The sequence below is a fragment of the Sinohyriopsis cumingii genome, chromosome 3 (genome assembly GCF_028554795.1).
Source record: "Sinohyriopsis cumingii isolate HCF-2022 chromosome 3, ASM2855479v2, whole genome shotgun sequence".
Taxonomy (NCBI): Eukaryota; Metazoa; Mollusca; class Bivalvia; order Unionida; family Unionidae; genus Sinohyriopsis; species Sinohyriopsis cumingii.
Genome location: NC_142963.1, coordinates 102,367,138 through 102,383,232, shown reverse-complemented (window position 1 = coordinate 102,383,232; position 16,095 = coordinate 102,367,138). Strand labels below are relative to the sequence as shown.

Below are 16,095 nucleotides of genomic sequence, written 5' to 3'. Positions count from 1 at the left end.
GATTTTACAGCTCAGAGTATAACTCGATTATACGACAATAAAACTTTCGTTTCAGGTAAACCATTTTATTGGCAGTACATTTGGTTATATCCACATTTTTCGAACATATTGTGATAGTATATCCGTCTTTATGAGTAACCATGCGTCATTCCAACCTGAACTACATTTACACTGACAGAGGAAGGATACTTATATTTGGTGTACATTTACACAAATATTTACCTACATCACTGCTACAATCACATCTACACACCTACTCAATAATTTATCTAACCGCCTAGAAAAGTCCTCTCTGCATGCATGAATCAACCGAAATAGGAATGTAGTTCTGTATATGTAATGATTTTTGCTAGGTCTCTTCATACGTCTCTTGTGCGGTTTACGTGAAAGGTGACAAGTGACAGTTGATAAATGGGTGCCTGAGAAACTGTTTTTGCTGTAGATGTATGAAACAAAATCTCTGAACATTATGTCTTGATATGCAGAAAAGAATACCGACCACATGGGCAACTATTTAAATACAATGTTCGATGGTCGTACTTAATACAGTAGCTTGTAATCTAATAGAATACTTGAACTTCCTTGTTGACTTCACAGTAAATTAAACATTATTGCCGTAGTTTGCCCATATAAATTACTTTTGTAAATGAAACCCATCTTGTGATCTAATAATCTAATTAATGGATTACTTGATTTCGATCATGTTAGCAATTACTGGTGTCATTTCTATTCTTGAAACATAATATTCAAACATACTATATACGTCAGATTAAGTGGCCGTCCTGTGATGGGACTAAAATGAAGCTATATATATATATATATATATATATATATATATATATATATATATATATATATATATATATATATATATATATATATATATATATATATATATATATATATATATATATATATATATATATGTGTGTGTGTGTGTGTGTGTGTGTGTGTGTGTGTGTGTGTGTGTGTGGTGTTTTATCAAGATATACGAAAGAGATACCACATCGAGATATTGTTCTAGTAATTTCACGTTTGCTCACATGTATAAATCGCAAACGTTTTGTTTAATACTATACAATTGGCAATATTCATTTATACATAAATAAATTCTTGCGGACATGGAGAGCAACCAATTTGATTTGAAATCGAAACAGCTACAACAAATACGAGGCTTTCTAATCTGACCTATTTGCTATTTTATGTTCGTATTTACGTGAATGCTAAGTGTAGGTCTTTTCAGTTGGAGAACGGGTAATATCAACTGTGGGTAGAAATATTGAAATCTCTTTGTTTCTCTCTCTCTCTCTCTCTCTCTCTCTCTCTCTTACAATTGGTTAATCCATTGATCATTCGACACTAACCTACATATAGTTGTGGCTTCATTAAACGATTTTATTTCAATGCAGATTACAGTTACAACATAACTAATGAACGGTGCATATCTGCACTGGCTACACGAATTTGATAACTTTCTATGCGCAATCAAAGCAATTATTTTTTACTGAGATGGAATTTCCCTTCCATAATCCCTATACCGAAATAGATAAATGATTAACTTGAGTGTTAAACTGTACCGCTGTCTATTGCACATACTTTACTCCAAACTTGGGATCTTTCCTTGTACGAATGAAAACACACACATAATAGAAAAAGCTATCTTTTCACAAGGCATGTATCTTAAGTCGGTATAGCTCTGAGCATTAAATCGGACAACCTGTCTTCAGCATTGACTACTACTTCTTTTAGCGCCTCTACAAAGTGTAGGGTAGATATTGCAATACCATTGGTATCGGTGTCAGAATATATTAAAGTGGATACATGTGAACAACTTCACTGCCTCTCAAACATTATTACTTCCTAGTCTATCGGCTATAGTTTGGAGTGGGTTTCGTAGCAACTGCCTTTTCAAAGGGGCTAACTTTGCAATACATGTACGTTACTTGCACATTCTTAGTTAGGTGTGAAAGCTTAGATAAGGATTATTACAGCCTGTGTACTGGAATCATAAAGCTTTAAGGAGGCTGGGCTGCATCTTGATGAGTACTACCTCTTTAAAACAATGTAGGTCATTGTGACTCATTAACTTACTCAAAGTTTGTGATACCAGTTTATTTCTTTAGTCATGTTAATGTAAGAATCATTAAACCGAATCTCCATTAGTTCAACACCTTAACAACAAAACAAGATTGTTATTACGAATATACCAAATTTCGCCGACTTATGCAATATTTTTGCGTTTAAATCGTGACCACTTACCTTTTTCTCAAGTAATGAAATTAAAATATCAAGGACTAACAGTTCCAAGCCAAAGTAAAATTATAACTACTCTGAAATATTTTAAGGAAATTCGTATCAAATGACTATCCAGGAATATATGGTCTTAATCTATGTTCTTAAACTATGTAACAGAAAAGAGTGAAAAACAACAAATTTTGTTAAGTCAACAAGTAATCCAGTCCCCTAGAACACAAATTGAAACATTAAAAGTAAACTTACAGATCAGTAAACGAATATCTAAGCAGTTCCAAAAGTTCTATCACAAGTCAAAATGGATCGAATATTCCAAATTTATTCCAATGGTGTTCCGAGTGAAGTGCGATCTATTTTGCTGATGTGCCAGTAATCTGGAATAGTTTGATATGATACCAGTATAGATGTGTCGCAATGATATAATCCCAGATGTCTTTAAATGTATTCATAGCTACTTGTCGTAACTTTTATAAGCACCGTGTACTTCCAATGAATAATTGAAATAAATGACATCCACTCAGCTGAACACAACCAATGCTGATTCTAATAACACTGATGTTGAAGATATGAATGACTAAAATCTCTTGCATAAAAAACTGAGATGCAACTTCAGAACCATACTGAGAGTCGATTACTCATTCCCTGATCAACTTAACTTGTGAACAAGGTCAGGTCCTTTGGCAGCTAAGTAATTGGTCATTATGTTACCTAGTTTTCCTAAGGAGAAATCCATGACCCGAACTCAAATCCATCAGTACTATCTTCAAGCTATGTAATGTGTTTAAATATTACTCTTACAATCTATCATCACAAAACTTAACACACATAATATTGATATACATAACAATATTCCAAACAAAATCTGCACATAAGACATTTTCTGTTCTGACCGGTGCAGTTGGAAGCAAGAAACAATATTTTTTTTCAGTGGTAACCCTGTCCATATACATATAATTATGTTATGTAGTATGACATGTTACCCTCAGCAAATTAAGATTGTACTGTACATGTGCGTGAGCATAGGAATTAAAGGAGTGGACAGTGTACATTTGATGTGAAGCCTGAGCTGTAATGGTTAATTACGATAATTTTTGATCTATGAACTATGCTTCTAACAGCGGTCATATTGAGTATCACTCCAATGGTACTCATATGAGATTTGCACCCAGTAAAATCTGGCTTCTATGGGTGGACAAAATTAATAGTCCATGAAGTATTAATTGGTGTTTCATCTATTCTGATATCATAGAAATATGTATTATTCTTTCATGTCTTTCATGCCCTTTTTACAGGAGCGAACATTTCATACTCAAGATCTAGGAATATAATATAAAATCATTTTCATTTTTCATCGAATTCAATATACGTGTGCTAGAGGTTGTATGAAGTTCATCTGGAAATGAGCTCATGTTAACTGTTTGTTTTTATTATTTTGCAGAGCAGCAGGATAAGAGTTGAGTTTTCTTTGGCTTTCCTAGTTTCCGCTTCTCATTATCTTAATATAATTTTATACTTGAATCAGCAACAATCATCACGTTCCCTTTCAGATCAATCAGATTAAAGAACAAGATCTGAAACAAAACTGAAATCCAACAGCAACCGATAGGAATTTCTGATCTGATGACCTTGTTCGATTTCCCGTCCTCGTGTGTTAGCAGTCAATGAGCGAAACGTCAGATTCCGCTTGGGGAGAGTTTCGTTGGTAAACCCAGTTTCTTTGGATTGATGTTCTGCAATTTGGAAATGTAAATTGATAAATATACGTATCAGCAAAACGTGATTTGTAATGGTGTCACTAAGGCACACTTCTTATGAATATGTCTTGATTTCAATCATATTACCTTTCAGCTTATCTTTTCATCCTTGGTTTATAAGATAAATGTTCCTTTGTTTATTGTTAATGAAAAACAGCACATGTATTTTACTTGCATATCCCTCAAAGGTATTACAATTTTTAAAAGATTTGCATTTAGTGAGCAGAATAAAAATTAATATACCCATCCACAAAAATGAGAGACATGGAAAGAAAATTGCCTAGCAGTAGAACTTTTCCTAGTTTCTGACGATCTAGTATCTTAAGTTAATATAACGTATAGTCAGACTAACATAAGACATAAAAGAAAGAAACATACAATGTACGGGGGGATCAGTATAACGAACAAGGAACTTTCATTCGCGAAAGATAAACTTTAGGAAAGGCCTGCGTGATAATATGTTCATAAAGCAAGTGGTGAACAGCTGCACTTATGACATTAACGTACGCCATATAGGAGAACTCTGTCTTCATATTAACTCAGGGCCTGAAATGACAATATACAACCCATCATAACGACACTGTAATTCTTATGGTGTATTGTTTATCCTGCCTATTGTGCCTGAAATTAAATCGTCATTATAGTGTTTACTTTTATCTAATTAGCTTTAAATATTACTGAACTGTTCTTGGCAGTAACATTAAACAGACATTTCACACTGGATTCGAACTGATATACGTTAACATCTGGTTTATGTTATTTCTTCACTATGGTTCACGTACCATGAGTAAAATACATTCAGGGTTGTCTTGTCACCCCTTCACAACAGTACCGGTGTATTGTAATTAATAAACAGACTAGATTACACACTGGAGCTATTATTAAATAACAAATGACATGAAAGAAAGACATTAAAATCATTAATGTTATAATTGGTAATATCAGAAGCTACATTTCTTATGCTGAAAATTTCTTTTTGAGACAATCAGTAAACGCTCCCACATGTGTAAGAATCCAGTGCAACTGAATATCTGCTTAGGGAGCCACAGTAGCTCAGTTGGTAGAGATGAATGTACGATACTCGCCTAAACCAGTCCGGGTGCGTTGCCTCGATTTACCCTGGGGAAAGACACTTAGCACCCATTTTCTCGACATCAGATAGCCATTAATGTGCAATAAAATACCGTTCCATCAAAACAAAAACTACATACGATCTTAACAGAAGCTGTCTGGTTTCTATTCATGCTTCATTGTCCCGGTTGGAATGGAGAAAATTATTCATTTTTATTCTAGAAGGAACGGCATTTATCATGAGAAGTCCAATTTCAACTCCTTTCAAGACACATATCATTTGTTATCTGAGGCATCAAAAATTAATAAGGTTGGACATAAATGACGTACAACGGAGCTTTGATGAAGGTTCATCTGAATGAAAACTAGTAGCAAAGCAAACGACGTGTTAAGGGCATAAAATTTACACTTCTAGGATTAAATATAGCGCAATGAATATGTCTTTCTTTTCTCCCACTTTTCGCCCGGGCATGTTGTATTGCTACCTTCGGTTTCTTTGCCCTTCGGTCATCCTGTCTTTCAATTCGATTACGTTTGTATGCATGACGTTCATATGTGTGTGCTAATTCGGTTATTTGTGCTTTAAGTAGACGCTCGTTCAGTGAGTGCATCCTTAAAATGGACCACAAACCAAATCTATCACATCGGTAACATAAACATACTGTTCAAAGCAAACAGAAACACATTTCTTTGCGTTTCCAATATCGCTATAGACTTTAGCTTCGGTTTCTGAGACAATATTATGAAACCATTCAATTAATCACATAAAATAATATCGGAAGCTATATTCGATCTCTTGCATTTATTGGTGATATCTAGGATTTGGGAAACTTGCATATCGATAGTAATGCATTTATGCAGTTGTTGAGTCAGCAGAAAGTCATAGTCGTAAAGATGGGCATGCTGTAACAATCAGTATCACAGCCCATGCACCAATTTATTTTCTTGAGGAGGGCTGGGGAGAGAAACATTTCAACGGAAGTAAAAACAATTTCCATACATCGCTCCTACTGACCAATGATAAAGATGGCAAATAAAACCAAAATAAGTTTCTGGATCTGATCCTGTTAGTTATCATTGATCATCTTATCTGGTCATAATTTAAGCATATTATTTACTTATGTATTTATTTATTTATTTATTTGTTACTAGTCAGTGGTGTTATCGGATCAATGTGTTGCCTAGGATTTTGTATGTAAATTCATGATTTAATATAACTAGGCTTTAATAGTTTGGAAGGATATAAAACATACGAGACAAAATTGAATACCTTCCTTAATAAATGCACTATACACTTAGCAAAGAGAAATAAAACTTCCGTGTTGAAGGCCTACATTTGTGCTATATTAAGGTATCAAATGGACAGTTCAACGATGTTGTTGATTTACCTTATAATGGTATATTCTGCAATGGTTATTGACACCGCATCATCAGGTAAAAAAATTTTTTAACATCAAATCCTTTTCATTTCTATAAATTGTTATTCTATTTCTAAACACTCAGTGTAATATTCCGTGCTATTTTTATTCATTCCGTGTCTGATTACGTGAGTCAGCTCTCACAATAAAGACACTGTATATGCAATGCACAAATTTGTTTGACATTTGTATGATATAGCAAAATCGCGCTAACCTCTTGAAACTATTACGTCGTGCAAGAATTATGTGCAATTTAATATCGGCTTACATGTAATCATGACGGAACCCGTGGGTTTTGAAAAAATGCCTTAGTGTCCTGTATGGGATGCTTCAAATAAAAGAGGTGAACAGGTTTCCTTTCATTCTACAAGTAAAGGCATTCCAGAGGGTGTTCCAGTTTAAACGCCATTCAAAAACACACTCCATTTTGAATCTAAGTTTAATCAGAAATTAATAATTGTGCTTATTGCTTTCTAAACATATCGGTTATGATGATAATGGAGCTGAATTGAAAAGTACTTGAAAGATGAGAGAGATATCTGATCAACATCTATAAAATAAATATAGCTATAATAACGCGAATATTTAATCGAGAATTTGCTTTGTCTGCCCTTTCGTAGTCCCGTCGTTGAGTCCTTAGTTTGATCTGTTCCCTCTCTCTCTCTCTCTCTCTCTCTCTAATTTCCCTCTCTGTATATTTGCTCTTATTCGGTTCTCCTCAAATATCGTAAATAGTATATGATTTCAGCCAAATTTAACTTGCCTCTTTATGTTAATGAAATCTATACTAAAGATATTTCGTAGTAGTTTGTGTTTCTGCGTTCTATATCGTCAGAGTTACGGCCCCTGATTCTCAGAATCACTTTTGGTACTGTCGCATAATAAATATATGTATTATTGCTTTAAATTAAACTTCATGCTGCACAATATTCATGAGGTCTAGCTCAAGTTTAATTTTGCATCTTCTAATTGTATGACTAATTATTTCTCATTTCATCAAATTAATTGTATTATTATTGAATTGCGATTACCTTAAGCATGCATATTTATATTGCTCAGTCATCAATACGTCTCATCCACTGAGCTGTGATACAATTACGAGAAAACTGTGAACGGGACTTTTCATTTATACTGAAGTTTATACTGAAGTTTTACGCAATCATCTGACAAAATTGCATAAATGTTTTGATGTATTAAGTTTCGTTTGGTCTGTAATATGAGTATAATTAGTTCATATTAGATTTCAACCAAAGTTTATGAGTAACTTTCTATTGATGCGATATCCAATAAGACCAAACATGGATATACGAATATAATCATGGGATTTGGAGTTTTATTGTTATTATTCTGTATAATATTTTGCTTCATTGTACTAAAATCGATTTATTTTATAATTTTTAGTTTTGGTATAACTACGCTAAATAGATGGGAAAACAACTTAAAATGCACAGTTTTGGTGCAAAATTATCAGTTTCTATTTTAATTCTTAAACAGAATAGATTTTAAACAATTTAGTTGTAAAACTACATTATCAATTAAAACTAACACTTTGATACATTAAGTCCTAAGTGTCCTGGTTGCCTCCGAAAAGCAACGGATATCAATTTCTAGATTGTTCTTGTTATCTTCCAAAGTAGCTTTTCCAAATATGGGGAGAATGCGTAAAAAAGTAAAACAATATGCAAGAACATATAAGAACATGTAATGTAACAAATATATGATCCTTAAATTAGGAAAATATGCAGACTGTAACATTAACATGAAAGAAATGATGATCAAGTGGAGTATCAGAGAAAAATCTACTTTGATCCTGGCGAAATTTTTTAAACTTATATTTCACTAAGCACATATGATGTAGAGCTGTATATTCCTAGAACAGGCCCCATCTCTGAGTATCTTCGAGTCTGCTGCTTGGCCTGCGGCGTATCTGTTACCTATCACCATTCGGTTATCAGCACATAGGAATTTAACTCGCGTTAAATTGAATTGCTTTTATACATATGATGTAGAGCTGTATATTCATAGAACAGCCCCAATCTCTGGATATCTCTGACTCTCCTGCTTGGCTGCAGGCATTTATTTTACCCGTTATAAGTCTGTTATCAGTTCGTGGAAATTTCACTTGCGTCAACTTTAATTGATTTTATACAACATGCCTACATTTCCGTTATAAAGCCCTTATCTGTAGTTCCCAGTGGATACTAGCTAGTCTTTAAATTTGGGATTAATAGTATACTGTATTGTGGTTGCTAGATTGTAGGTCTATATTTTATACTAAATGTTACTCAGTTAACGTTGTTGAAATGTGTTTGATTGACACTCACTCCAAAGACCCGATCTGAATATTTGTGTAACTTTGTTTGCAAGAATATATAGTTTCAGCTTGAAGACACATATAATCAAGACTTTCAAGATGAAGAAATGTTATTATTACTATATTATTTGAATACAGTATTTTGTGGCATAATTAGTTCATTATATTATACCTTTTATTGATAACCTCATTTAGATCTACTCATAAATATATGAAGATGAAATTTCACAAAAAAAGACTATCCCTTAAACCACAGATGAGCAATATATATTACACTACTACCAGCCAACATCACAATACCATCCAAAACCCAACAAAATACAATCCATTAAAACATTTACACCATCCATCAGCCCACACACTATCCCAAAAAGGTCATGTTTTAGCTGAGAGTGTAATAGAAAGAGCTGAAAACAAACAAAACATACTCTGACAAACCTTATATACCATCCAACACCGCATAAGAAATAATATCCATTGCACCATCAATATCATCCATTATCCCACACACTCTCAATAAACGTCTTGTGTTCGCTTAGAGTGTAAGAGAAGGGGCTGAAAGCAAACAAAACATACTCATACACATCGTACATACCAGCCAACACCCTATCGAAATACATTCCGTTACATAATCTATACCATCCATCACATCCACACACTATCCAAAACAAGTCCTGTGTTCGTTTATAACGTAAGAGAGGATCTGAAAAGAAAACAAAAGCATACTCTCAAAAATCTTAATTACCATCCAACACCCCATACAAACACCATCCATTACATCATCTATACCATCTATCACCTCCACACACCATACCATAAAACGTCCTTCGTTAACTTAGCGTGTAATAGAAGGATCTGAAAGCAAACAAAACATACTCGAGAGATCTTATCTACCACCCAACACCCCATAAACAATTTATCCATTACATCATCTATACCATCCATATCCTCCACAACCTATTCTAAAAAATGTCGTTTTCATTGTTATTTCCCCTCCTTCTCTTATGAACCTATCTCTGTGAACTCCTTGCCAAATCAAAGATTATTTCTGTCTTTGCTCAGAATATTGACCTTTTCATCTGGATCATTTAATTATTTCCTTGATGAATAGATGCCTGTCATGACCTGTCAAGTTAGGGATGAATAGTAGAATGTATTTTGGGTATTTGTCTTTTAATTGCAATCATTATGAGCACGACAGCCACGTGTCATATATCAGTAACCGTTCTCATTTGAATTTTTTTAAAGATTTATTTTTCAAACATAAATCTAGCTTTTAATTCTTCCATTTGCAACAAAGATGTTTATTACTGTAGATAACTGAAATTGGTTTTACAGCTCATCAATATAACGATAACAGAGTTGTGACTTCAGAAGGTCTGTCAAAAAGATTTAACTTCCACTATTTTCAACTGATACAACCATTCACAGATGTCCCTGAATATATATTTCACGAAAAAAACTCATTTACAGAAAGTAGTAGCGTACGGATGAGTAATTTGTACACTTTTAATCATTGTATCTGACTTTATTTAAGGAGCACATACAGTAATAAAAGATTGCATATTAGTGGTCAAGAATGTACTCACTTTCGCATCAAGAACTATTAACTTGCGCAGAATGGATATTCATCTTCTTTTTTGGTGTTTATGTAAGTAATAATCTAATATCAAAGATGTTTCAGATACTGGTAAAAATAAATAAACGAGCCTCACATTATGATGATCTGTTGAGAGAATTATTGTAGAAAAACTATATTTGCATTAAATGTGATTGTGACTCAGTATGAGAACTTTTCTAGTACATCATCTTTATCTGTCCAAGTTTTATGTACAACTTACGCTATATAGTGGTTATTCGGGAATAAAAAGATAATTGTATATATATATATATATATATATATATATATATATATATATATATATATATATATATATATATATATATATATATATATATATATATATATATATATATATATATGGAAATTTGAAGATAATCCATCTAAATGGTCACTTGTTGTATTTGATACTCTCATTCGCATAAAAACACCTACCTCTTTATTTCACACATTTATGCAGTCAGTTTGCTACTCAATTCATTCAGGCAAAAGTATTTATGAGACCTTTTCGAGCGATTGATATATACATATGTACAATATTAAATGTTCAATTCTATGAAACGTCCAGTTTGTTCTTGCTAATTTTCTGTCCAAACCTAGCATGAAAATATTGATAACAAGTTTAATAACATTATCCATTACAACCCTTTTCAGCGTATTTTGAAGTACCAATCAGTAGATATGCCTGATAAAGCATGACTAGTACAAGTTTTAACAAGAAGAGTCTTGTTGGACCAAAAATATATATCCTCAGCTCCCTCTAACAACTGTACAGAGGATGGCCGAGACATAATTTCCAATGTCTTTGCTGATGATCTTTAAGTGTGGTTCAAAATGCATTTAATTCTTAACTGTTACTTCCAAAACATTTGCTCCTAATGATACTAACTGCCTTAGGATTAACCATACTGTAATATGCATAGTCTAACTTGATTTTCCTTTGTGCAGAAACATCTTATAAATTTTGCTATTTTGATTTTATGTAAATACAATTACTATGTGTTCATTTTCGTCTCCGTTAATTTTACGTTGTCAGAATCGTGCAATATTTTACGATATTAAACACATTTAATATTACACGCACGTGTACGACACGTGTACCAAATAGTAGTATAATGTATTAGGAACTACTTTGTAAACAAATCATGTACACTCATGTAGTAGGCATCTTACGTTTTGGGTGATAATTTTTTTTCTTCTGAATGAATGAACTAAAGCAGCTGTTTCATAGATTGTCACTTACCAGCTGCTTTGCAATATTCCGCGCTAATTTTTTTTCATACAACGTTTCGGATTTAGGCTAAGGATAGACATGTCATGAAAATGTTGGGTCTCTTACCAATAGCTTGCAAGGGACAAGGCACAAAAGTGTCTTCTTTAGCTGGTAATAAGAATTACAAGAAATATACTTACAGTTTTACATCCTGAATTTCCTCAAAATGTACTTTCTTAGTTCTGCAAATCCGAATTGCACGAGCATGCCATGGGTTATGAAGCTTGATTCCACATTTAGAATTTGTACTTTAATTTCGACTACATTCCGGCTACAATAACATCCTCGTTATTGCACTCAAAATGAAATGAACATTATATTCCATAGTGTCTTTCTGATAATTGCAGTTGAAAGAGTTCTTATTTTTCCCACATTACGATTCCAAACATTCGACGACAGAACAGAAACACGATTGCAAATTAGTCAAGACGCTGCTCCTTCGCTGCACAAATCAGATGTTACTTCATGTAAAATTGACACAGATAAATCTCGAAATTTAGTAGAATCGATAACAAAATACCATAATCATTTCATTCCACACCAAATGGAATTTTTTTCAATGCTCATTCACTCACAGTGTGATTCTAATTTTCAGTTTTAAGCATACCAAAACGACAATTTCTTTTCTTTCGAAAGTGATGTCGTGCACGCGACAAGGTTAAAATTTTGCTATGCGGAGTTATGTTTGCATTAATATTGTTGTTGTGTACTGATGACTCTGAGCTTGTGTATTTAGTTTGGAATACAGCATAAATTCAGTTGCATTGTTTCTTGTAGTTACTTTTAAAAATAAAATTAAGCCTTAGAAAAACAAAATGAGCATATAATAAAAAAGGTTACTGCATTTGCATGGGAAAATATAAACTCGTTTTGTCGGATGGATATACTGCATATATATATATATATATATATATATATATATATATATATATATATATATATATATATATATATATATATATATATATATATATATATATATATATATATATATGATGTGCATGAAGCCTATTCTCATATTACTCACAAATCATGCTCTATCAGTCATCTCTGCATATTTGTACAAGGGCACGTTGGTTGGATACTACTGTACAACTAATTTAGATCAATAACCATATTGCTTTTGGTGACTCAAATAATCTTCATTGTGACGCAATTGCCTTATACCTCGTACGATTCTCAGCCTGTGCTCCATTTGTCAAAAATTCCCGACATTTCCACTTAGTATTTGACAATTTTCCATTATTCACTAAAGTCATTGCGTGGTGAGTTGGTCAAAAATCCAGCCTAAACTTAACTTGATGCAGTTATCAAAACATTCGTCGTTTTTATGTAGGAGGCATGTTTACAACCAATTTACATTGTTGTGACCATCTTATTATTATATCAAAGGATGTTATTTTGATGTGAGAAATATTGCTTAAACTCAGCTGTTATACGAGGAAATGACCACGTTTCTGTGTTATTAAAATGTCTGATACTTAGTAAAAGTAATCTTTACTTGACATAAAAGAAAATATGTTGATTGTCCTAAGAAAACCATTCGATATTAGATTATGTGTGTCATTTGAAATAATTAGCTGGAGTAAAAATGAATACTTCAGTTGCAGGAGATTTAAGATAAAGGAGAGGTCATTAAGCAACTTTGTTGGCATAACTCTAATAGGTAATTAATCATAATGTCTCAATATTGTCGAGTTCCATGACCTAAATACATGGCTAGCAGATACATGTTGATATCATAGGAATGAGTAAGAACGCCCTTGTTAAGATTAGATAACTTTTTTATCAGTGCTGATATGATATTCAACGGAAAGTAAGGTATATTTGTTATCTCGAGATAAAGCTGAAAACAATATCTCAAGAACGCGAAACATGACTGTAAACTAAGTCCTATAAACTGTTCTAACAAAATCCAAAAAGCTAAATATTTATGCAGTCTTTACCGAAGTTTGTAATAGGAAAGTTCTATCCAGTCTTGCATATGGACACAGCATATTATTAAGCTGCAATTCGTTTTATTTTACCACCATGTACATTTTCGACGCCAATATCTAGCCCGTATACAAGTATTCACTGCATTGCCAGTAATTATGGAACTATTATTTCTGTTAGGGCGTAAAAGAGCATTTACTTTTTAGCAATATGTTTTAGCTTCAATTTCAATTTGTTAAGGTGTATAATTAATAGCTTATCCTATTGGATCTGATAAATATTCGTGTGGATTCATTCTCTTTGTCGGCTGTGTTTCAAAATTATATATCACTGCGAAGACAATTCGTCCATATGAACATTTTAAAATAAAAACCAAATAGCCCTTTCATATTACCATTGAATTATGTGGGCTTTTTCGTAAACGTTCTTGATATTAATAATTGTTTTTATCTTTTATAGTCTGTCCTCCTGGAAGTTACTATCAATGGGATCAACAACAGTGTTTGCCGTGCGAACCAGGGATGTATAAGACATATGCCGGGGATACCAATTGCGTTTCCTGTAACTATGGAACTTACAGCTCCTCATCAGGAGCAATATCATGTACGAAATGTGAGGCTGGAAAATATCAGCTGTATATGGGTCAGACTTCGTGCCAGTCATGTGAAATTGGAAAATATCAGCCCAATAAGGGTCAATGGGAGTGCTATCGATGTCAATATGGTAAAACCACAATTGACATCGGGTCCACCTCTGAAAATGAATGTGGTAAGAGGTCATGTTTCTAATGAAGATAACTCGTTTTTAGTGTTAGACCTAATGCTTCAGGAGGCGAAATAAGTAAAACTGGTCGACTCTTGTCCTATATTGTAGGAAAAGTTAATAACCACCAATTTTATTATTTTCAAGGTGATTATGAATCGGATAATATTCACCAATGAAATGTTTCTATCTCAGACTTTACTAGCATGTTTATCAATTAGCTTAACTCTCCAGATTTGTGCTTCAAGTCTGAGTAACATTTTCCTCAAGCATTTAAAGGATATTTTTCTGCCAGAACCAGGTTAATATACAAAATTGTATCCGCCATTCAGTATATATGACCGCCACTGGATAATACCATACCGTTTCTGAACATATACCATAAAACATCGGTATTAAGTTTCATTGTGGGGATACGACTTTATGATATTAAGAACAAGAAAGGTTTGTGCCTCCAGACAGAAATTATTTGCTGGCATATTGCGCTGGCGACATTATAAATCAAAACACATTGTAAAAGAAACCGTTTAAAGAAAGTGTTATTGTCAAGCACTATCCCGGACCAGTCTAATTTATTAGTATCGTGAGGAAAGTCATACCCAGCCTTTTTCTGTTTTTAAATGGTATTAATCCCTTTAACTACAAATTTAAAATCGTATCATATCCTAGCTGATACTGTTCTTCTGCCCGAGGCCAGCCATATATTATATGGTTAATTTTTCATGACTCCAGACTGAAAATGGGCACAGTTGGGCACAGTTGGAAAGGTAATAAATAGACTTTCAACACAGCTTATATAGCTGTTTTGTTTTCTAATTGTGTTGTTTAGAATTAAATAGTATATATTTTATTCAGTGTGTCAAGTAGCATGTAAATAATTCATGTATGCATTCAACGTTTAACTGCATGTTTGTGGCACCGAACGTCAACTTATTTTTATCACATCGTTTCCTATTTTGTTCAGCATGATTGTTAAATGCTACAATAGATTAAACAAAATATCGTGACTGTGAATCGCACACCGAGGGTTAAGGTAATACATAATAGGTCAGTAAAATAACTGTTGTGAAAAAATTCTTAGTGCATTGTGTAACCCTAATGTGAAACTCCCAACATATTGTTCGACAGGGAATAGAGCTAGAAATGCATACACAGTAAACAAGGAATACAAAATATAGTGGATATTATGAACAATTTTACTTTTATTAGAATTTGTTGCAAGAATTTAGGCCAAAGTGAAGACCGTTCTTCTGAGTTGATAAATGATTGGATCGACAGAAATCAAATGTTCATAATTATTATGACTGTTTATTTATTGTAGTTCTTTTAACTAGGATTCAAACACAAACCAAGCTAGTAGTATATACCAAATAAAATCGTATAGCAAATTTACAACAAAAGTAGACTTTAGATTCATTCAGACTGTGAGCCTGGCCCATACTTCTCAGCAGGAAGTTTTAGTCGTCAGATTGTCCAACAGGATTGTACCAATCAAGAAGTGGTCAGATGTATTGATTGTTTTGTGAACCTTGTGCGTTTCAAAATCAAACTGGCCATTAATTCTGTTAAAAGTGCCATGAATGAATATACCAACCCTCAACGGGAGCAACATCATCGTTTGTGTTGCTGGGATTGATGTAGCAAACCAACTGAAGCAACAGCCTGCATACCCTGTAAAACTGCAACGTAGTAAT

General features: G+C 33.2%; 1 protein-coding gene across 3 annotated transcripts in view; it reads left to right on the top strand.

Annotated features, from left to right (window-relative positions):
* The first annotated feature begins 6,398 nt into the window (after positions 1-6,398).
* The window catches only part of LOC149803416 (uncharacterized), a 51,467-nt gene continuing 41,770 nt past the window's right edge, over positions 6,399-16,095 (top strand). For all 3 annotated transcript variants that reach the window (XM_089953118.1, XM_089953117.1, XM_089953119.1), the window contains exons 1-2: positions 6,399-6,512; positions 14,099-14,407. In XM_089953118.1, coding sequence (XP_089809244.1) covers positions 6,437-6,512; positions 14,099-14,407 — 385 coding nt within the window. In that variant the 5' untranslated portion in view covers positions 6,399-6,436. The remainder of the gene's footprint in view (positions 6,513-14,098; positions 14,408-16,095) is intronic.